Raw genomic sequence first — 24,046 nt, 5'->3', positions numbered from 1 at the left:
AAGTGGGGACGGGTGTGGAGGTGGGGGAAAGAGGAAACGGGAATCCAAATTTGGAAGCTTGCCGGCAGCGGCCTCAGAGACAGCGGAAAAGTGCTGGCCAGTGCTCGTAGCGGGGAGGAAGTGGGGTCTTTGGCCTTCTCACTTCCCTTCTCAGGGTTCCCAGAGAGGAATTTCCGTGGGGAAGGTCTAGAATGCAGGTTAGGAAATCTAAAGGGAACAAGAGACTGGTGGAAACAAATGGCTCACACCATGGGGGCGAGGGGAAGGGCAGCGCCGGCCGTGGAGGCAGACTGCCACCGGGCCCTGGCTGTGCCTCCCCTTCCCAAGAGAGAGCATTTCATGTTTGCCCGCCCTTGGCCAACGTCAGCTCGAGTCCAGAAGAAACACATGGAATCTATTACAGAAGCATCAACCTGTGGCTTGGAAAAGTCGGCCCTTAGCCCTCACCCCCCTTCTCCCGCCAATTTCTGAATTTCTATTTTTCCGTTAAAAAATATGGAGTAATTCAATATACCATAATTCCTCTCTCATGTTTACACTCAGACTCTATCTCAGAAACCAAATTCCACAAAGAAACCTTCTGAAAAAAAAAAAAAAAAATTGGGAGGAACCACCCAAGAAACCTCAAATGAAACAAACCACTATAAATGGGAAAATTACATTAAACTTCTGAAAGCTTACAGCAGAACTCTTAAATTTTCCTCTGGATTACCATTTAGATAGAACCCCCTCCTCCTGCCCTCCACCGGGCTAACTCTGCTAATCCCATACCATATATTAACTCTGTGTGCATTCCACCGTGAGCTCGCGAACTATCTTAAACGCGTCTTGGAAGATTCTCCAAGTCTCCTTCTCCTCTTCATAAAACAAAAACCAAGTTCATTAAAATGTCAGAATCCCGTATTCAACTAACCCTGACCAACAGTGTCCCCCTCACCCACACAATATACAAAAGAACATTCCTAAAAGCATATGCATTAAATTATCATTTTGCAGTCACACGACTTTAGCGTTTATTTTTGGCTTCCCTCCCATTCTCCTCTGTCGCCATTTTCTGGAGCTGGCCAGTCCGCCGGCGGAGCGGGTGGTGTCAGTGAGCCGCAGGTTCTCACAAGACGGTGCCATCTACCCACTGAGTCGACGCTAAGCTGCGTCTCCTCCAAGTCTCTCTAAGTCTCCCCAGGTCTCTCCACCAATCTTCCCTCGTTTTGTCTAATGAACGTTTAATAAGGATCAGTGATTTACTGTAAGTGGAGGCTGTCAAGCCTTAAATTCTAGCCAAAAATGCCAGGTGTTCCAAAATCTGCGGTTTGCTAGGAATGTCCTCATACTTGGTGAGGTGACGTACTTTTGGGCTCTGCCGATCGTTTTTATCTCACTCGGATGCGTTCAGAAGATGAAGGGAAGGTGACACAGAGCTCCCTGTGAAGAGGCTGATTCAGAACGAGGGGACCCAGGGATCTCAAAGAAGGGTTGAGGTGTCTTTGCACCTCCCTGCCTTTGTCACTGACCTGTGCTCCCCTCCCAGGAAGGAGGGGATGGGCCATTTTCTGGAGCCATGACTAGTACATGTTCTCAACCAGCAGTGGGCAAAGACCCTGAGAAATGTGGTCACAGCATGGTTACCTGCTGAGTTAACCTGGACTGCCACACTCCCTGGGCCTAGTCATCCCGACAACTGCCAGACCTTCACGGGACTGTACAGTGGAGACACAGCTCAACCCAAAAAGGCTGAGGATTTTAATGATTCAAAGTGAAGGCTGGAAAGGAGACGTCTCAAATGAGGGGTCCTCTCCGGATGGGCACTCATCTCAGCTGATGACCAGCAGGTTCCTGCCTAGAGGCCATCCTGGTTGGTTGTTCCAATATCTGAATGCTTCTAGATCGGTTGTAAACAGCCACTGCCTCAAGCCCCTGACTACCCGCACCTCCCTAACCTCTGATCAGGGGACATCCAGGTCCCTGCCCCAGCCAAAGGCCAGCCTCCTCTGATGGTCAGCCCTGCACTGTGCCCGACGGACGGGGACTCACGTCTGATGGTCAGCCCTGCACTGTGCCCGACGGACGGGGACTCACCATCCTCAAAGCTGCAGTTCTCCCCACACTCTGTGGCCTCCTCCTCGATGGGGTATGGGGTGGTGGTCTCCTCGCTCTTCACAGTGGGTCCCAGGGTCTCTACCGTGGGCTTCGAGTCTGCGGAAAGGCGAAGAAAGGGGAAGTGAGTGCTGCACGTGGCAGCCTGCACTGAAACCCAGCAGAAGGAAGATGCCCCAAACGCAGTTTCCTTTCTAAGTGTAGGCTTTTAAAGGAGGAAGATGGACACACACACACACACTCACACGTACACACACACATACTCACACACATCCCTGGAGTCACCTCTGTGTGCTATCAGTGAAGTCAAAAGCATTGCCCGAGTTGAAGGAAAATAGTCCCAAGCTACAGAACAGCCTCCACAGAGGCAGGGACACAAACCCATGTCCCTGCAGCAAACTCGACAGCAAAGGCCCTGGGGCCAGCACAGAAGGCCAGGTGGGATCGGGATGGATGCGGGTGAAGCTGACCCCAAGGCAGGCTAACCCGTGCTCTGGGTGTTCTGTTTAAGACAGAAGCGTGTGTGATGCACATGTGTGTACACCCCCCCCCTCCTCTCCACCCCTCTTCCCCACGCACAGTGAGTGGTGCCCTCCAACACAGTGAAAAACTCCCACTGCTTAATGAACTGAGCTTCCTGTACTCTGCCCCTTGGGGGGCTGCTGACGTGCCTTGCCGGCCGGTTCACCCTGCTCTTACATGGAAGAGACGTTCTCTTTTCAGCCTTCTCTGACTCTGACAGCACTTTTTTGAACCAAAGCTAACTGACCTAGGGGGCCCACCTCTAACGAGATCATCAGAAGCGCAGCAGCCAAAGCCAAGAGCGAAGCCAGACCCAGCTGGGGAGGTGTGACCCCAGCCATTGTGGTTCATGTTTGCACAAAACTATACAGAAAGGAATACGAACTCAAAGGGACTCAGACTCCAGTTGGTGGAAGTAATTGCGGCTGTGCCTTTAGGTCAGGGTGTGGCAGATTCAAATGCTTTCCGCATGCAAGCAGCTACTGGAAGCCAGCGGGGCCGGGGCTGGGGAGAGTTCAGGGCCGGATTGAAGGTGGCAGAGGGCAGCTTGCACGCCCTGATTCAAGGGAGGCCACCAAGACTGGCTGGCCCCAGCACACGAAAGGCCTGAGGGGAGGGGGCCCAAGGTGGCCGGCTCTTGCAAAAAAAAATAAAATTTTTTTTTCCCCAACACGAAGCCGATTCCTTTCCCATGGAAGAGCTCTAGACTCGCCCATATTGGCAGCTTATTCAAAGTACGGTCCCCAGGAGTTCGCCGCAGCTCGGGGCCGGGCCACACGTGGCCGCAGGCAGGCAGTTCTGACCTGGGCTCAGGAGATGCCCTCGCCCGTCCCTTCATTTGTCGACTTGGTTCTGCCAGTCATTCACCCGGCAACTATTTATGAGACGAATGAAACGGTGAGGCCTCACCCCTGGGTGGGGCGAGGAGGGGTTCTAGCACCCGGGGGTGGGGTCTTCATCCCAGGGCTGCTCTCCAACGGGAGACTCCCCGGATAAGCTCGTGCATTGTTCCGCCCATTTCTATACATGGTCCTTTGCACTATTGTGCGTGGAGAGGCGCTTTGTCAGGCACACTTTGGGATGCCGTTTAATAAAGCCAGGAGCTGAAGGAAATGGCTAAATACGTTGAAAAGCTTTTTCACGGTCGACTTCCCATCTTCCTGCTATTAAATACGACGCACATAACCTTTCATACTTCCCTTCGCTATGTCTGCCTCTTGCTCACGGAAAATAGCAAATAACCTCGAAGCGTCCTAATTTGTAAGTTCAAATTTGTCACTGTGTCATAGAATCTCAAACTCAATTGTAAAGCAAACTGTGGGCAGCAAAGCAAGAAGTAATCATTTGGAACACAAACAAACCAACAGGTGAAGCAGCCCTTTCAGATTATTTAGCTGCAGTGACTCGGGCCAGCCCCATTACTTTTCCTGCTCTCCTTTTGGGGTAGGAATGAAACGAGGATTGGGGCGGGGGGGAATGTGTCGCAGAGAGGAATGGGAATTTTAAAAGCAAAAAAGCCATGTGGCCCATGGAAGCAGTTTCTCGGGGGGTCAGGTAGCAGGTTGGTAAAAATCACGTTAAATCCAGGGGCGCAGGGGGCTGACGAGGCAAGGATATGAAGGATAGTGAGAAGGCAGGCCGTGTCCGCTGCACTTTCCTGGGAGCTCAGGGGTAACTGCCCATCAAACTACAACGCTCCCCTCGCAATTGAAACCAGATGTCAGCGACTTCAAAAGGAAGGAGGTTGGGCGGAGGCTAAGAAGCCCCAACTCTGATCTTCCAAGGAATGGCCAGGCAGGAATTTGAAATGAGAAACCTGTTGCTGACCATCGCCAGGGTAATTTGGGCCAGCTTGGGGAGGGGGAGCAGGAAGAGGGAAAGGACATTAATGACGGTCCAGCTGGTCATAAAGCAGGGCCAGGCCGGGAGAGGCATGGCACAGAAGGGCACACCTCTGCCAAGTAGCTTCCTCTCTCTGGGACTCAGTTTCCCCATCTGTGATAGAGACATTGGCCTAGATCTGTGATTTTTTTTCCCCCCAAGGTGTATGCCACACTGGTTAGTAGGATGTGGGATCATTGCGATGGGTCATGACCAGCATTTTTGAGTTGGACTGTGACATGTCAGAGTGTGCTCACGTGGGGAAAACGAACACTGATCTGGAACCTTTTGTTCCAGCTGCGTTTACTTATTATCACAGGCTTATTAGATGTCAAGCTGCAGTCTAAGTACTTTATATCCAGTATTTCATTGAATCCTAACAATCCTAGGGGGTTCAGATGCACTATTATCGTCCCGATTTTGCAGCTGAGATACCCAAGATGGCCTCAGACAAGTTCCTTAGCCATGGGGCCGGAGTACAGCAGAGGAAGGTCTCGTACTTGGCCGTCTGTCCCCAAGGTCCAGCACTTAACAAGACGCTCTAACTTGTATGCACGCATCACGTGCTTGCAAGCCCAGTGGATTGCGATAAAAATTTCTTTTAAATTGTGGATCACGGTCAAAACGGTTTGAAAGCCCCCGGCCTAGAAGCTCCTGGGTCCCCTGTGGCTCCAACCTTTTGATTTCAGAGAGGCCACAAACGGAGCCAGCGTGTATGACTGCTGGAGGGGCAGTTTTCGGCACCTGCAAGCAAACAGGTGACTCGCATTCAGCAGGCTAGAGGGAAACTTGGCCTTTCCCCCACGTGATGGTGAGTAAAGAATCTTCCTACTGAAATATGTCCGCTGGGCCTGCCTTCAATCCAAAGGTGAGAGAGGCTAATTTGGGCCCGATTTCCAGCTCGCGTGCCTCAACAGGGCTCCTCCTCTGAGCCATTGGAGCCCACACACAGGCAGCAGGCTCCTCCCCGGGCGCCAAGGGGTGCTTCTCCGACGTGCCCTTATTATCCTGCCGGATACCCCGTCGGGGGAGCCGGAGAAGGGTGCGGCACGGATGGGAAAACGGAGCTACCTGGTGGACTGAGAGGCAGGGCAGCTCGGCTTGTCCGCTGCTCCTGCTGGCCCTGGGTTCAGGGGGCTCCTCTGAGCTCCTTCTGGAGAGCAGGGAGCCCCGCACCAGGTGACGTCGCGCACCAGCTCCGCCTAAGGAGATGCCAGGAGGAAGGGTGGGGTCTGGCTCCAAAGCAAAGGGAGCTTCCCAGAAACGGGGAGGGTGGGCTTGCGCAGGGGGCCTGAGCTGCCTTAAGGGGAGAGTTCAAGGTCTTCCCGGGCCTGGGCCACGGAGGGTGGCAGGGGTGAGGTTGGCAGGGAGGGGGCGGGAAGGAATGAGCAAGACTCCCGCTGCGCAGGGGGAAGAAGTCCTACTCCCGTCAGCTTCCCTACAACAGGGTCCCTCCTGAGCAAATAAATGCCTTTTACAGATGTGGCTTCGAAATGAAAATGAAGTCTCTTAGCCACTGACATCTGGAGGCCAGATTCAGACATAAACCGATTACTTTATTATCATGAGGGTTTTTTTTTTGTTTTTTTTTTCTTCCCTAAATCAACAGCCACAGCCTCCCGGCCTGAAGAGTCAGGGTCTAATTGAATTTGGGTGGGTGGTGTGTGGTTATGATTTGTTTTTGAGAGACGGGGGCTGGGCAACTGAAATGATCCTTTAAAAAAGACAAAGCACATCCCTTTGAGAAACTGTCCCCCCTCCAGAGGCTGTAGTGCCCATGGCTGGAGGCAGGAGAACACAGCAGGGCCTGGGCTGGGGCGGGGTTTGAGCTGACAGAGCCTCACCGGGGAGGGCTGTCCCCTCGGCCCATGCACAACCTCATGGTCTGACCTCCTCCCAGGGCATCCTGGGAAGCCAGGGTCACACGAGCATGTGAGCGGGACCCGGGGAGGGAAAGCAGGCCTTACCTGTCCAGTCACAGCCCAGCACCTCCAGCCGCATCCCAATCCCGGCCGGAGACCACCGCTCGGGGTACACCCGCACGTACTGCGCAGGAACGGGGTCGAATCTTCGGATGTCAGGGGTGTCATAGTGCATGTTGCCTTCAAACAGCTGCAAGGGAGACGGGCCACTCAGCTTCTCTTCTGTGGGACCCCCTCCCCACTCCTCCCTGCCCCTCACCCCCACCCCAGAAGGCAGCCTCAGAATTGACTCATTGGACATTACCGCCCATAGGAGCCCCATCCTCAGACCAAAGTTTTGATTCATTTGGAAGATAGTTAGGGTTCCAGGAACACAGAGAAGAGGGAGCAGATCAAAGAGGCAATTGCTACGTTCTGTCTTCTACCCTGGGACTGGAGATTGTGGACTTAGGGGAAAGACTTAGTCTCTGAAAGGACTTGGCTGGAAAGAAGAGAAGTGAATTTCAGGCTGCTTTGCCTATTGTCTTAGAAGTTCTTGTTGTAGGGGCGCCAGGGTGGCTTAGGTGGTTAAGGGTATGCCTTCAGCTCAGGTCATGATCCCAGGGTCATGGGACCGAGCTCCACGTCAGGCTCCTTTGCTTAACGGGGTGTCTGCTCGTCCCTTTCCCTCTGCCCCTCACCCCGCTCATGCTCCCTTTCTCTCAAAGAAAATCTTAAAAGGAAAAAAAAAATTCTTATATGATTGAAAGTCTAGATGTAGAAAGTCCCAGCTGACTGACAGCTCCCAGGTCAAAACAAAGCTCACGTCGAGCCCCAGGACATGAGCTGAGGACAGTGTGGCTGTCCTGGTCCAAGCCAGGTGGGGGACCCAACCCAGAGCACATGTGGGAGCCACTGACTTAGGGCGATGTTGGTGTGGAGACATGCCAGGGATGGGCTGAGCGGAACCTAGGGATGCTACCTACTTTGCAGGATCCCCACCATTCCAAAAGGGGGCACTATTATGGGGAGGGAAGGCCCCAATCCTGGCTAAGATCATCTCCTTTCCCAGGCTCCCAGAATGATCAAGAAGAGCCAGGGTCTGTTCTTGCCAGGGAAAACCCATGGTCCAGTTTGTGCTCTGTCCCCTGTGGTTTCCAGTTACCAAGTCCTGAGCCTTTCCAGGCCCCTAAAGTGCGAGCTGGGTGTTTACATCAGCATTGCAAAGCCTCCAACCCAGCCCGTGCCTCTGCATTAAGAACGGAAACATTTGCTGAGCAAAGGGGACCAAACAGAGACATGAAATTCCCCCTTCCTTGGTAAAAGAGGTCTGCTTTTCTGAGGAAAATGAGGGTAACTCAGCAGTTAGGATCAAAATGTCTGGCTCCCCCGGCGAGATTGGCCTGGAGAGGCATGATATCTTTTGCCCTTGCTGGGGGCTCGGGGCTCCTCCAAACCCAGGGTCGAGGGCTGACCTGTACTCCCGGATGGTGGGAGAAGTAGGCTCTGCTGACCTGGGAAGTTTCTCCTGCCTCTCCCAGCCTCCCTATGAGAGGTGGGAAGGGTCTAAGCAGAGACCAGACTAGGAAAATACAAAGGAGCACCGTGATGTTCAAAAAAAGCAGTCGTTTTTGGAAGCAATCCCCTAGGTTCTATACTGAAGCCTCCAAAAATGACATCCCCTTTTGGACGTCTGGCCAACTCCAAGGAAACGTCCTCTGAAAGAGCGTGCAAAGGGTGTCAAGCCTGACAGAAAGGCAGTGCAGGGTGTGGGTGGGTGTCTGGGCTCTGGTGTCAGACTGAATCGTGGCTCTCCACAGTCACACACTGTGACCCCGGGGGTGACGCCGAGCCTCACTTTTGTCATCTCTAACATGGGAGCGACAGAGGAGCCTTCTTCCAGAGATGTTGGAAGGATTAAAATATGGCGTTTAGCAGCGTGGAACAAAGTAATCTCTCAGTTAACATTTGCTTATTAGAACACAGGGAGTCTGGTGATGACTATCTGGTTAGGAAGTGAGCATCCTCAAACTAAGCTTCCCTGTTTGGGATAGGGTTAGGGAGTCTCCAGGGAATGGCCTACCTTCGGCTGCTGGGTCCTGGGGTCCTGGATGTATTCCCAGTCTCTGCCGTTCAGGCTGTAGGAGACTTTGAACTTGCGCACAAACGCTCTGGCTTCCACGGCAGTGATGCTGTCTCCCCCGCGGGCCCCCTGGATGATGACGCCCTTCACTGTCTTGGGCACTCCCAGGTCCACCTGGAGCCACTCCTCGCCGGGCTGGGCCTGAGGGATCCGGGGGAACCATCCCGAGCGGCTGCTGACCAGGCGGGCGGCACTGGGGCTCCACAGGTACTCGCGGGTGGAGGAGGCCGAGATCTGGGAGTCGGGGATGAGGCCCGACAGCATCCCCAGCATGTTGGAGCAGGGTGCATCTGTGGAGGGGAGGGAGACGCAAGGGCTCGTGGCTGGCGCCCTGCTTGCCGGCCACCATCTCCCCTTAGCCGGGAGCTGGGCAAGAACCCGGCGACCACACGTGCAAGTCAGAACTGACGTCTTCGCATTTTCAGCACTGCGGTTACGAGCCCAGCCTGGGGGCCAGGCTAGCTGGGTCTGTGTCTGCTGTGTCCCTCACTACTGGTCCGACGTCAGGCAAGTGATTCAGCTGCTCCATACCTCAGTGTATCCAGGTGTGAAGGAGGGCGAGCACCAGAACTTACCTGGTAGGGGCTGTCACAAGGATTCCACCAGTCACCACATAAATGGTCACGGCACAGTGCCTGGCATGTCTAAGCATCTCACACTGTGAGCCAAGGACATGCATATCCTTGTGGTGACACCAGGTCCCCCTGAGCCTCCCAGGGTGGTAAGCCCAGGGGAGCTCAGCTGAGCCCCGAGTTGTTTCCTGGATGATTATTCTCCTAACTGGATGGATACTTTTCTGGGATCAGGTCTTTGCTTCCACGTGTGTTATCATAGCTTTTTACTACCTTCGCATATGCTGTTCCTGCTGCTCCAAATGCTTTTCCCCTCTGTCTTCATCATGCTAAGCTTTACCTAAGTATCACACCCTCAGAAAGGCTGTCCCCAAACTTCCATTTAATGGTTAGTGGGGTCCCCTTTGCCATCGTTTCTCCGACCACCTGGTCTTTCTTCTCCTTCATACACACATCTTAGTTAATAACTATCCAGTACACAATCTGGTTATGATCCATGCCGCCCACCAGCCAAAGTTTCCTGGGGCTAGAGGTCCCCCCTGCTCGTTCACTTCCCCTGTCTACTTCCGTAGGGTGGGGCCTGTTGCACAGCGGCCTCCGAGAACACTTGTGCAGCCGATGAGCGAGTGGCAGATGCACAGATACACGGTATCCGGCAGGACAAGGTCTGGAGTCGGGGTACATTAGATACTGCTGCACAGAGCCCCAGGTGAAAACGAGCCTTCTGGAAAGCTCACGGGGTGCCATCACGCTAACTGGGCTGAAAGCGGGAGCCAAGCCCAGGACACAACCTGCTCCACAGCCTCATGGGGGTCCCCCTCACCTGTGACCCGGCAGCCAAAGAGCTCCAGCCGCAGGGCAATGCCTGAGTGCCAGGTCTGGGGCCGGATCCTGACGAACCTGGTCAGGAGGGGCGTGTGTAGCTTGTTAAGAACCACCTCGGATGCGTCGTTGTTGGCTTGGAATACCTGTAGGGTCAGATGGGAAACCACGGTCAAGATCCGTCCGTAGTGTGCCCGCGCACCTGGCCTTTGAAGGGGCTGTAAAAGTTCTGTTGAGCCTTATTTCCCTCAAGCTTCTGTTAATCAGTGTGTTTGTTGTTTGGGGTTTTATTAGGAGCACCATGGGGGAAAAAGACAAACAAATGTAATTTCTCACATTGCTCGACTTGAAAACAATAACTGGTCTTCATAAAAACTTTTAAAGGAAAGAAACACTTTGCTTCTGGGCTGAGAGCAAGCAGAAGAAGGCACCTTAAAAGATGGAGCAGAACGGTCATCCTTTAGGGCTGGTGGACCTCACTAGCTTGAATTTGATTCTGCCCCTCCCACACGGTGCAGGCATATAGGCATATTTGCAGGGTATTTTTAAAGTGCTTCACGGTTGTTTTCTTAGTTACTTAGAGGCCTCCCTGCTCCACAAACAGAGGAGAGCATGGCGGAAGGCACCATCTACTCCTCGGGGCTCTATGTCAATCAACACTTTCTTGGTTCCCTCTGGTCTCTGTTGGAGGGTCAGGGTTGTTTGCCGACAGTCTCTCAGAATCCTGCCCTGGCTTCCTCTCATTGTGGTCCCGCCCTGTAATGAAATCCATCCCCGTCCCCATCTGACCAGTGCCTCTCTTAGGGGAGAAAAGAGCTTTTCGGAGTAGCTTCCAAGCCAACATGGTAGGAGCAAGTCCTAGTTTACCAGATGGCCCAAATCAATATCTGCCATATGGGCCTTATGCTTTTCTGTGCTCTCCATTAAAAAAAAAGAAAGAAAGGGAAAAAAAAAAAGTAGCCGGAGCAAGTATATGTGAGTTTCTGTTGGTTTTCTTGGCTAAGGGCAGAGGGAAGGACCCACTAACCAAGCAGCACTTCTGAATCATACCTATCACAGCTCTAACATCCAAGACACTGCAAGTCGACTCGGACCAGACACTATGATACCCGGAACAGGTCTGGTGTGTGGACACGGACAGGGCTGGGACCAGAGGACGGGGAAACCGGTCTGGTCCAGTACCCCTGAGATAGACACCATATAAACACAATTACAACCATAATGCCTTGGGAAGTATGATTATTTCTGCTTTACTGATGAGAAAACGGAGGCTCAGAGATTTCTGTTTGGATCCAAAGCCCCTGCCGTGTTTTTAGGCTGTAGGATTATGGTTTCCTACGTTGGCTCTCAACTCCTGGAACAAATTTGCAGCATTTATCCTGGTGGCTAGGGGTCTTGGAGTCCTTAAAGTCTCTGAGCCTGGGGTGAATGGAGGTGGGGTTGCTCTTCAGGGGCGTGTGTTTCTAATCCTGACTTTGAAAGCTCTGAATTACAGCAATGAGCTGCACGGAAGCTTAGAGCTAATTAACAACGTGGGCCTTTCTTTCCCATGAACTGTAACTAGGAACTCTGCCATTTGGCAACCTTGAACCTTCCATATTTCCCACTTGCTAAGGTCAAAAGTTAGAGCCCTTAAAAGCACACAACTGATGGTGGGGGTGAAGGGTAAGAGACATCACACCTTCTGCAGCCAGATCAGGGGAAGTGGCTTGCTTCAGACAGACGGAGCGAAGGGGAGGAGGAAGCAGGTTTTCTCCGGCCCACCATATTCAGGTTCAACCCCTCGTTCCTGGTGCCTGCCCCGCTTGCTGCCCCCTGTCCCCGCTCGGGAGCCTCCCATCCCACCCGAAGGCCGAGTTTCTTCCTTTGCTGCCTTGCTAACTGCAGGGAACAAGACCCAGAACTGCCTGACCACCCATCGCCCCCAGGTCTGATTTGGCTCCTTCCTTTACAGTGACGGAGGACAAAGAGGGGCCAGAAGACAAAACAAGGGAAGAAAGACCAGGCAAGCAGGAGGAAAGAAGGTTAGGGTCAGACCCCTGGGGGACGGCTGGTGGAGAGACGGGGAGAGAGGGGCCCAAGACTCTGTGATCTTAATCTTGGAGAAGGACGGGCCAAGGGAGGATACAGGGCCCAGGGAGACCCGGGTCTGGCCGTGCCCACTCCGTGGCTTCCCAGGAGCTTATAAAGAACTCTGCAGCTGGGAGGAAAGGAATGAAGGCACCAAATCCAAGGGAAAGACATTAATCAGTTCTCCAAGAATTCAGCACGAGGCAGAGGCTTTTGTTTTTTGTTTTGTTTTGGCAAGCAAGAAGCAAATGCAGCACTTTGGTTATTTTGGGAGGGTGCTGTGAGCTGTGGGGGGCCACGCAGGCCTGCTCCCTGAGGACGGTGAGGGTGACTGTGTGTGGCCTCCATCAGGAGATGCTAAGGAGTTCATCTGGGGAGGGGAGCCGGATTTGGCATGTGGATACATAACTGGAGCGTTGAGTGGATTTGAACTTTAACACAGCTGCTAACCCACAGCGTACACACCACGCTGGCACTGTTAGAGACACAGCACGTCTTGTGCGTTTTTAATATCTGATTTTATCTTATCTGACCCTTTCATTTCTCAGGCTTGGCAGGCAATGCTAAGAAACCTTTCCTTCCCCTGCCCCCTCTCCCCACCCCAGTAAGGAAACGACTATGTCTTTGCACGGCCTCTGGGAGGCTGGCACGTTTGGGAGTGTGGCTGCACCTGGGCAGGGGTGTGCACCCACGTGCGTGTGTACCTGCCCGGCACGGGGGCTGGTCTTCCCGCAGAGGCACGCCCGTCGTCACAGCTTTGGGTGAGCCCCCCGGACCTCTGCGTATAGTGACACCCGTCAGAAAGGGAGGCGGGCACACGGCCCCTCTGCTTAGACCACCTACCCGGCTGCTCCCACGGCGTGTCATTCTGCCTCCTGTTTTGCTCACTCTGCTCCTACTCCCGCCCAAAACCACACGAATGCTCGTTCAACGTGGCCTCAGATCGCCCTTTGGATTTCTGAGCCTGCCTCCTCCTTGGTTTCTTGTGTGCCCTTGACTTTGCACTCAGATCTGCCCCTGCTCTTCGGACCCTTTGCGGAAGGAATATCAGCTTATTTAACTAAACTCTTTATACACTTCTCTGAGTGTGGCAGAGTGGGGGGCAAACCCCCCAAACACCACCAACGTGGTGCCAGGGGAGACAGGCTGTTGCTGCTGAGCTCATCAGTGTGGGCAAATGTCTCTACCTCCCCCAGGCCCCAGTCTCCTCCTCCATGAAATGAGTTGATTTGTCAGCTCCTTTCTGGCCCCCAGATTCGAAGGCTTTCTGCATAAGAGTTTCCAAGTGGAACTGTCCCAGCAGTGCCCATTCTGTGAAGGGTATTTTAGTTGTTCAGTGTCCTTTAACACCTAAGTGCTTCGGTAGACGAGGGCTGTGGGTTTTAATACGCTTCAAAGAGTGCCCGGGACACACGGTGAGTGCCCCACTCAGAGGGAGAGTACACCTTGTTGATGTTTTCGCTCAATAACAGCCCCAATTATTAATAATGAAAAGTAATGAATAACAACACCTTAGTCTATACATACTGACTTTCACCCAAAGATACCAAAGTGCAATTTATGAAAATCCATTTTTAATGAAATATTAAGCAGTTTCTATTTCTCCTGACCCAATGGATTTACAAGGTCTCTATTTTTCTCCCTGCATCTTCCTATTTATAGCTGGGAAATGCCATCATATATTATACATCTTTATGACTTTCTCAATGCTTCTGTGGTTTCAGAATCACCCTTCATATGTTTTCTGATCAAATTCTCGGAGATGGATTCTTGGCTTCTGGTCTAGGCATTGCAAGGTAAGGGGTTGTATGCATGGGAAATGATGCCAGGAAATTGGTTTTATTCCCTATTCCCTGCCGACTCCCTGAATCACTATAGGCCAATCAATAATCTTTAGATACCTTGGTTTCTCCTTCAGGAAAATGAAGTCGATAGGAGGTTTGCCGATAGACGCTAAGGTCTACCAGCCCTCCCTGCTGGCTTCAATGCCTGCACAGCCCCCAGGACCGATGTTAGAGTTGAAGCTATGTCATACCTCACACATGGGTCTCTCTGTTCGATGGGGAGGGTTCAAGGTCTGAAAGCCACTGACTCCCAAGTCCCACCTTGGGGCCCAAAATTTTCAGGCCATGACTTGACAGGAAGGTGTCCGTGATGCTAAGAAAATTCAGTGGGTCGTCAGTGTGTGGGACCCCCTGATAAGCATATACCAAACGTGATGGTCACATCATAGCATCTGCTTTAAAAGCTAGATTTCACAGATGGTAGGCATGTTTGTTAATTTTTAAAAGCAAAATGCTGATATGGTTGCTTTATCACCCAAAAGAAAACCAGAAGTGTGTTAAGGTGTCTCTAGCCTTCTTAAGAGGTAAGGAGCGCATTGGTGGATGTAATTATTAGATTGTGTGTGTGTGTGTGTGTGTGTTTCTGTTGAACACATAGATTTCTTCAAATGCATCTCTGCAAACCAAGTTTAAGAAGCAATTCAGGGCACAAAGTGGTTTGGATAATCCATTTGGTGCCTTGCTGAATTCTGAACATAATCCAACACTTTCCAATTGATTCTTGAGACCTTTGGTTTATTTTCAGAAAGACAGAATCTGAAACCAGCAGCACTTCAAAGATTTTCTGATTTGCACCTCTGGAGGGGAGGGGACATCTGCCAATTAACTTGGCGGCCATCCAACTTCCCAGTGTGATGACTATCTACACACCCCACCCAGGAAAAGGAAAAAAAAAAAAATCAACATGTTTTGACCATGCCTATGAGCTTCTCAGCCATGGGCTCGAATACTATGTAGAATCAAAGAAGGTAATACATGTGATCGAATAGGAAACATCTAGCCAGAAACATCCCTGATGGTTCTGGGGTCATCTTTTCTCTATTTTCCCACCCATTTCTTGTCACATCGACCTACCTGTCCCTGCCGCCCTGCCCTTAACTCTTCTTCTAAGAATATGCAGTGACTTTAGCACTGAGGGTTGGCCTGCCTTCCTCAGAGGCCTCTGGGCAAAGGGGCTCGTTGCCAGGCCCAAGTCCCTCTCCTGTACCCTGGTAATCTCCACCATCAGTGTCCAGGTGCCCAAGATAGTGTGGACGCTCCACGGCCATCACAGTCTTTGAGCTCCTGGATGCAGAGCTACGGGGTAGGCTCATGGTGGGAGCTGCTGGAACCTTCCGGCACCAGGCAGGTCCTTCAACCGACAGATGTAAGCACTCATTACATGCACCACCTCCCGTCTGAGGAGGGTTTCAGCATGCAGTCCGCACACGCCAGTCTCTTCATTACCTATGGTGTGACCTACGGTTTATTCCTATTTTGCTGGAAATATCTGAACGTGGCCAGCTCCAGGGACTGCAAAGAAAGCAGGAAATTTTTCAAAGACGATACAGCGCTGGAGCCCCGAGGTAGAAATTGTGCAGGAGATGGTCTTTTTCCTTTTTTTTTTTTTTAAATAAATATTTCTCTCCACTAATAAATGTTTCATCGCATCCAAAGTTCTCCTTTTCAATCTACTTGGCACAGACGCTCAAGGAGGAGGAGAATAAAGCAGGCGGAAAAGAGAGGAGGCAGGAACGGAGGGCAGAAACTGGGGAAACCAGTGGCATGTTTTAAAAATGTCTCTCACTAACAATTGAACTGACTCATCCTAACTGCAGAACCAAATGCCTGTCCTCTCTCCCCGACCCCCTTCCCCTGCATGTCCTCTGAAACCAGCCACTGGGTCCACACATAAAAATAAATTGTTCATCAATGGTTGCCATCCTGTTTAATGAATCTGTTGCACCAAACAGGCAAGGGGTGGGGGGCCGGGGAGGGGTGCACACGGGGAAAACGATGGGAAGGTAATGGATATTTTTGGTTTCTTTTTTGTAAATCACAGCCCTGACATTTCTCCCTTAAAACTCCTCCTTAAAGACCATAAAAAAAATTTTTTTAAAGCTGCTTTCATACTAGTGGATGTGGGAACTTAGCCAGAAACAGAGTCAGAAGGGATGTGTCTCAGATATATGCATGTACATATACATGTATGAGAGAGAGGAGCAGGGGAGAATTTAAGGGAGGGTGAGGATAGGGGGAGGGCAGGGAAGGTTCCCTAAGCACCAAATGCTCATTTATGACCATGATACCCTCCTGTCTCCTGTTCCTTTACTGAGGGCTGTTTTTGTCATCAACCGGTTCTGCTGATGAGGGAGGAGGAGACTGAGGAGTAGGAGCGGGTCATGGGGGTGGGGGGGCCGGTTTCTTCCTGGGGGTGGGGGGTGGAGATGGGCGGGATGTGCGCATCCCATCTGTGTGTGCCTTGTGGGTCCCGTTAGATTTACTGCAGGATTATGTTACCCCCATCGAGACGTAAAGCCCTGGAACACAGCATCCTAACAGGATTAGGGTTTCGGGACTGGAGACAGGAAAGCACCAGGGAGGAGAGCAGAGGCGGGGAGGAGAGGGAAGCGCAGGGATTCAGGGCTGGAGGAGAGATGGGTCGTCAGAGTCATGGAAGGGAATGGCCAGTGTCCTTCTCTATCTAAGGGGGTAGGAGTGGGATGTTCTCTCCGGGTCGGCAGGGTTCTCCATACTGAAAACGTCTTGTGACATCATCACTTTTTTTTTTGAGAAGGCACTTTTAACTTGAAAGTGGGCAGAAGGAGCAGGGAGTAAGGTTCCTGAGCCCATCTGCCAGCTGCATTCCTCTCCTGGTGCAATTTCAGCCAATCACAGGGCAGGGAAACGGCGATATTTCCACCAGGTGAGGTGTTCACACCACTGCTCCTCGAGGGACGCTGGAGTGAGGCAAAGAGGGTGTTTCCAGCCCAAGCAGGTTCACTGTGCCCTTCGACACCCCTGCTCGCTTGCTCTGCCCTACTGGCTGCAGTGCACAGTTGTGAGATGGAAAGCCCTGGGAATTCGGCATCAAGGCCATAAGCGCCATGGAGGCTGGCCTCAGCTCCCAGAGACAATTCAGCACCCATGGGAGTTGGGTGAAGCCAGCCACGGGAGCCTGATAGAGAAAAGGTTCCAAGCTTATGTATAATGACATTTTCCCTTGGGCCTCCTAAGTGGAGAGGCTAAAGGTCTGAGCTCATCCCACGGCAAATGGATAAGGGACAAACTTAATTACCTAGGGCCCTGGATTCTTCTGTTATGACTGAGGGGGCAGAAAAATGGGGGGATATGAATTTCAAAAGGGCATCAGCCCTTTTTGGAATACATAGAACCCTGCTTTGACGATGCGATCAGATGTATGACTTCTGAAGTCTGATGCCCATTCCCAGCTGATGGCTTGAGTCCCTGTCAGAATCTTACATACACTTAACAAAACTGCAATGAAAAGGATAAGGGGAAGTCAGTCATCCAGCAGGAGGTAAAAAATAAAAATAAAAATAAAAATAAATATATATATCTTTTAGAAAATTCCAAGTTATTAATTGGAGGAATAATTGCATCCCTAACAGAAGCATGAAACCGAGAAGGGTAATGTTTATCTGAGGCAGCTCAAGTGCAGGGCCCATCAGATGCAGGGAGAGGTCTGGAGGACTTATCAGGTCCCTTCCAGACCTATGATTTTAAAAGAGGCAGATATATATCCCATGGGGCCTTGTTACTTTTTAAATTGATAACTTGCTCTGCTCGAGAAGAGCTTTGTGGGTCTAATACATTAATTATATCTGCAGAGAGCCTTCCATCTACAGATCCCAAGGTACCCTGCCAACCCAAGCTACGGCACCATTCCGATCGGGCGGGCGGAAACACTGAGGCATGGGGCTATTAGGAGAAATTTCCAGGGTCACACGATGCATCATCTAAGATCTGAAAATAGATGCCACATGGTTCTGTTAGCCGACTGACTTGGGGGTTTGGTTTTCGGACGCTACTGTCTCTCCTCCTAAGTCTCTGATAATTTCACAGAGGGTCTTAGAATCCCTGACGGTTTTCAAAGTGATTTGTTTTAATTTAGAAAATAAATACAGGACCGAGAATATTTTGAAGTTGGGTGTGGATGTATTTTGAAGGGATGTGGCCAAATCAAACACAAATCAACTTCTCTCAGCTCTAGGTCCTTGGGGTTCTAGGACACCCCCAGACTCCAGGCCGATGAGCCGAGCACGCTGAGCCACATTCCCCGAGTGCTGCTTGCTTTCGGATCTCCACAACGATAGAGGCTCTCCGGGGAATGTAGACCTGTAGACCCTTTAGTGAACATTTAGGAAGCCAGTTTCCCTCTGGGTCAAGATGACAACAAGGCCTGGGTCAGATTGGGGAGCATCTTCCTGGAGATCAAAGCCCTGTGACCGGGAGCCTTTCATGGGGACTCCACAGTTCCCCATGTCCCTGTCTCTAAGAGCTTCAACTCCAGACTTTTTTTTTTTTTTAAGATTTTATTTATTTATTTGACAGTCAGAGAACACAAGTAGGCAGAGAGGCAGGCAGAGAGAGACAGAGGAGGAAGCTGGCTCCCTGCTGAGCAGAGAGCCTGTTGTGGGGCTTGATCCCAGGATCCTGGGATCATGACCTGGGCCAAAGGCAGAGGCTTTAACCCACTGAGCCACCCAGGCATCCCCACAACCCCAGTCTTTGAGACTCTGTTCCATTCTGAAGCGGTGAGGTGGTACCTGGAGGTTCTCTGATCCCTTGGAAGCCATCAGTGCATGAACGGGGTGCGCTCACTTAGCACATTTCTGCCACTCATTACAGGGTAATTCTGAAAACTCTTGGACCTCATCCCTGTGCTCACCCTCCCATCCTCAATCTGGCCATCAAGATATATTTAGCACCCCTGCAGACTCTCTCTTTGAGCCCAAATTTCTTCCAAACACATCAGAACAGCCAGCAGCACTGTGACTAACAGCAAGGTAACCAGCACTATGTCAACAATGAGAGGCCCACTTTCACCAAATAAGGGAGAAATGAAGACAAGGCCTCTTGCCTCCACAGAGAAGGGCAGTGGCCTCTGTCCCCGGTCCTGACCTTGTTCTTGGCCTCATTCCGTCCGGCGCACACACAGAGAACTAGCCATTCAGAGGTGAGCAGGGTCCTGGCCAAGGCCTCCAGCCTCCAGCTACTCCCGTTTTTCTCTCTGCCCTTCCCATCCCTTGTGTGTACATAACTGTGCCCATAATTACAGACACACACGTGAACCTTCTAATACTGTATTTACAACACTATGTCTATGTTTAGGGTGTTGTTAATGTAGCTGGTGAAATCAAAAGCAGTAGTTTTCTGCTTGTGGTTTCTAAAGAAATATATGTGAAGCCATTTGTATAATCTAGGGGAGCACATGGGCTGGATATGGGCTCCATCAGGCGGACAAGCTCTCTGCCTTGTGGTTATGACATAAATATGCATAAGGAGGGCCCACCCTATAGGAAAATCATAGGTTCCATATTTATGGCGTGTGTAATTGGATAAGGGTTTGGGGATGTGCTGTACATGTGGTCTGCGTAAATGGGCCGTGTTTTGCCAGGAGGATGCTTGCAATCTGCACCCCCCACCCCCCCAACCCCCGCTATGATACTCAAATGCCTTCTTCAGAGGTAACCTCACCGTGACCTGCTGGGTACAGACAGACAAGGCTGCTCACAGGCTGGGGGGAAGCTGGAAAAGAGCTCCTTAGTCTTCTTTACTTTCTGGTCACAAGAAGGAAGCTGTTCCCCCCACACTCCCACCTCGGCCCAGGCTTTGCCGCAGCCCAGCCTGGGTCCGCGTTGTAAACAGTGTATTGCAAGGAAATAGCATAGCCATTCCCCACCACCATGAGCACTCATTAATCTTGTTTTTCTCCGATTTCCCCAATTCCCTGGTCTTTGGGACAAAGCACTGGTGTTGACAGTGACCAGGGAATTGAAATCAAGTTCCTGCATCTCTGCCCCAAACATCACCATCCCCTCCTCACACCCTGTGCCTGCAAACCCTCCCCCTGCGTGGCGGAACGGAGCCCGCTGCCGCCTCTACCTCCACTCTGCTTTGCTCACAGGTCCTGCTGTCGGAATTGTGCTCTCAAGCCCACCACCTAGCACCAGTTAGCTTGGCACAGCGCCCGCCGGCCAGTGGCTACAAAGAGAAGCTCAGGGGTAGCGTCCAGCATAGACGGCGCAGGCGAAGCCACTCCCCTCCCCGGCCCCCAGCTCCCCTCCTCAGCCGCCTCCCCTTCATGGCATCAAATCAAACTGCAGCAGACTTGACAAATCTATTTGGCACGGTTCACTCAACTATTTCAACCCGAACAGACCAGAGAGCCACGCTGACGCTCCACGAACGGTGCCGTGCGGGATCTGCACATCAGATACAGACATCTGGGAGAGCGATCTGCTCATGAAGGAGCCGCGGAGATCACGCCGCAGGGGCGGAGGGGCGGGTCTCCCTCATGGCCCACGCACCTGCAGTGGGGCAGGGGAGCGAGGGGAGGGGCAACGCCTAACTGCCAGGCTTTCCGTTCTCCTGCCTCCTAGGTAGCCAGAGAATGAATATCTAATGGGGGACAGAAAAGGGTTTTTCCTCAGCCTCTGTGTTTTTTTCACGTGGGCAGGACTGATCACTAAAAAGCCAAACAACCATAAAACAAAAAGGGAATTACCCCTTGGCACCTGGGGAGAGAAATCTGGCCGAGGGTGAGAAGGGGAGGTGAGAGAAAGAATGATCTATCTAATATGAAAAAGTTGAGAATGATTCCAAAGGAGACCAGCAAGCTAAATTCAATTCTCAGGAATATCTTCTCCGCAGAACGAACACCAGGGATAAAGCCAGGGAAGACAGCATTCTGTCAAAATGTGCAGTGCTAAGGTATTTCCAAAAGCAGATTTCCTACAAATAGTGTTTTAAATAGCATCTCAGTCCATCTGCGTGCTTTTAAAATCAGCTTATGCTACAGTATCCCTCTGGCCAGCACTGCTTAGTCACTGAGCCTGGACAGGGAGGCAGTCAGGTGAGCTGCCTCCTTCTCCCCCAGGACCCACCCCTCCTCAGCCCTGGCCCTCGCCTGCCTGGCAGAGGTTCTTTCCAGCGTCTACCAGTTTCTTACAGAAAAGGGTGGGTGGGGAGAGAAGGCATGGGAAAGCGCCAGGAGGACGAGGACCCGGTCCCTTGCCCCTAACAGCCAGTGCCAACTCAGCCTTTGCCCTTGCCAAGGGGTATTTGCAACCGAAACACAAGAAGTCAATGAGAAGCCAGACCTGGCCGACCACGTCAAGGTGTGGAGGGCTTTCAATTGTGAAATACCTCCCTTTTTCATCTGTGAAATGAAGAAACTGTGTGTGTGTGTGCACGTGGGTGAGAGAGAGAGATACCTGGTAATATCTAGAAGCCGTGATTTTCAGATGAATGGTGCCATGTTACTATGGCGATTTTAATAATAATAATAAAAAAACCCCACTGCTTTAAAAACTCACACTTCCCGAGTGAATTAGTGTCGACACCACAGTTCTGCTTTTTCTCCGTCCAACGTTTCCAGTCGCGCCAGCGAGGGCAAGCCGCCTGGGGACCGTGGCAGGAGCCGAGGAGGCTGTGTTTGGAAAGGATCTCCGGCCTCTCTTGGTTTGGTCACATGCGTCCCACTTTGCTCCCTCCCGACACAACAGGCCAGGGGCCCGGCGGAACGGGAGCCCGAAAGAGGAGGGTCCCTTTGCCTGTCCCTGCTTCCTTTTGGGGAAGGACGGGCACTGTCCTCCCAGAGCTAGGAGCCGGCAGGTGACAGAGTTTGCCCCTGGCCCAGGCTAGACCACTAGCCGTTCCCGATGAGCCCCCCGCCATGTGCCGAGCGCCCCACACCCATTCATGTGCACCACAAAAGCCCCGCATCTCCCGCGCGGACACACCTCCGGGAGCCACGGACACTGAAGGCACCAGCCGGGAGAATTCAATGCCTCGCTGCCTAGCGTGCCTGCCGGTTCAGATCCCAGCCCCGGCAAACTGAATTTCTCCTCATTATTTATTGTCCTCTTTCTTCTTCGGGACATTGTGATTCCCTCTCAGGATTTGTGCCCTTTCATTTCTAGACCTCGGTAACTCCTGAACCACAGTTTCATGTGGTTTTGTGATTGTTAACCCAGCATGGGGAAGGGACTCAGGCCATAAATGCTCCATGAATCCTGTACGGGAAGGCGCGGACGGGGGACACATGTTCTCCTTCATTTGCAGTCAGAGAGCACTGCGCGAGCTCATGCACACACACTCTCTCTCTCTCTCTCTGCGGTGCGACACACCACAGCAGCCAGGCGGTGGGAGAAACAGTGTTTTCCAATCACTTTAGGAGAAGAAAGAATATTTTCAGGGCCCCCGCCTCCCATGCCTCCGTCAATTACTTGAGTCTCACCAAGCAAGGCCTCCTCCCCTCTGGGGGGTCACCTGGCAGCTGCTCTCGTCCCCAGCCTCCTGCATACCCCAGCATGTCTTTCCGGGGGGGAGGGGGAGAGGAGAGGAAATGGGGTTACCTTGTGGTTTTTGCCATGCCTGTAGACCATCCAGTCCTCCCCGTTCGTGCTGACTTCCAGCTTGTAGGATTTGACATAGTAGCCATTCTGCGTCTCCCTGGAAATGGCGCCCTGCGTGGCAATGGCTGTGAGGACGGTCAGAAAGCGCAGGTCCACCTGAGGACGAGGAGAGGAGGGATGAGGGACCCATGGCTCCCGACAGGAGGCAACCTCTTGCTGTTCCTTCAAAGGACAAAACTGTCCTACTTAGCTTGCAGCTCGTGCCCGTGTGAGCTACCAGAATCAGAGGGATCGGTACAGGTCCGCCGTTCCAGCCCGGAGGGTCACACTCCACTTCTCTAGCCCTACATTGGATCCCTTTGAAATGGTAACTGGATGGTTTTTCCTTTTTTCCTTTTTTTTTTTTTTTTTTGCAAATCTGAACCGACCATATTCAGTTTACCTTAAAGGGATCCTCGAACATCTAGAACTGTGACCTCTTCTTACGGAACTACAGCCTTCCCTGCCTCGTAAAATCAGATGCTATTTAAAGGAACAATGGTTAAATCCGGTCCACCCCACTGCAGTCCGGTCCAGTCCAATCCACTTATGACACTCTGGTTGCCACGTCTCAGCTTGGGGCTGCCTCGCCTCCCCCTCCTTCCCTCGGTCCCTCATTCCATTGTGTAGTCAGTCACTCGGGTCACCGAAGGGTCAAAGGGCATTCAGAGTCTGCCCAAGCAATTAGGCTTATGCACCAAGTCCTGACCTTTTGCTCAGTGAGGAAGATGGCCCACATTTTGAGGCACCTCTCTTCCCACAACACTAAACCCATTTGGAAATTGCTGGATGTCATTCCTTTGCCGGCTGCAGTGTTTCTTAATGACAACCCCCCTTGATCCTAACTGAGCCAGCACTCCCTGGTAAAATTTGATTCAGGAAGCATTTATTGGTACTTAATATGTGCTCAGCATAATAGTGAATTCAAAAGAGGTAGGCCGTGCTGTATATGTGTACTATAAACAGCTGGAGGGCAACAAGAGAAAGCTTATGATTGAGGACCAAAAATAAGGAGTGAAATCAATGGAACATTGATTATGTAGGAGAACGTTCTGGAAGCTCTGCAGGATGAGAAGGGTTTTTGGAGAGGCAGAGAAGAGATAGTGACAAATGGCCTTAGGATTGCCCTGTTTGAACCTCTGCGGACTGCCTGGAAGTTTCTAAGGGGTACTTCTCCCTGTCCTGTTGTCTGCTCTGCCACATCCTTCGCAGAGCGGAGGCCACCGGGTCACATCAGAGCTAGGACCGCTTGTCAGTGGGTCCCAAGGCTGTCTGGTGTGTGTCATAAAAGCAGTCATGGCTCTAGCATGGACCTAGCAGCCCACTGTTGCTGGGGGATGCGAACCAGACCGGTCTACGGTTTCAGGGTGGGGAGGATTCAACATACACTGCAAGGCTCACTCAGAAGGAAAGCGAACAATAGTTTGAGAAGACGGTGCAAAGCATCTGGGCAACCAGAGCTGCATTCCCGGTGGTGACATTTTCCCGTGTGTTCTTCTGATCGCTATGTGCAAAACCTTCCTGGCAGGGCTCCCTCCGAACAGCAAAGATCATGAGGAGCTGCCATGCTCAGCTG

At 51.8% G+C, this 24,046-nt stretch overlaps 1 protein-coding gene across 4 annotated transcripts in view; it reads right to left on the bottom strand.

Moving 5' to 3' along the window:
- Nucleotides 1–24,046, bottom strand: part of NRP2 (neuropilin 2) — a 114,257-nt gene that overhangs the window by 45,863 nt on the left and 44,348 nt on the right. For all 4 annotated transcript variants that reach the window (XM_044241398.1, XM_044241399.1, XM_044241400.1 and 1 more), the window contains exons 7-11: nt 22,432–22,587; nt 9,937–10,081; nt 8,482–8,831; nt 6,465–6,609; nt 2,077–2,193 (exon numbers count right to left, since the gene is read on the bottom strand). In XM_044241398.1, coding sequence (XP_044097333.1) covers nt 2,077–2,193; nt 6,465–6,609; nt 8,482–8,831; nt 9,937–10,081; nt 22,432–22,587 — 913 coding nt within the window. The remainder of the gene's footprint in view (nt 1–2,076; nt 2,194–6,464; nt 6,610–8,481; nt 8,832–9,936; nt 10,082–22,431; nt 22,588–24,046) is intronic.

Source organism: Neovison vison, chromosome 3 (genome assembly GCF_020171115.1).
Source record: "Neovison vison isolate M4711 chromosome 3, ASM_NN_V1, whole genome shotgun sequence".
In the NCBI taxonomy this organism is placed as follows: domain Eukaryota; kingdom Metazoa; phylum Chordata; class Mammalia; order Carnivora; family Mustelidae; genus Neogale; species Neogale vison.
The sequence above is the reverse complement of the archived record's forward strand: the minus strand, read 5'-3'. Positions and strand labels throughout refer to the sequence as shown.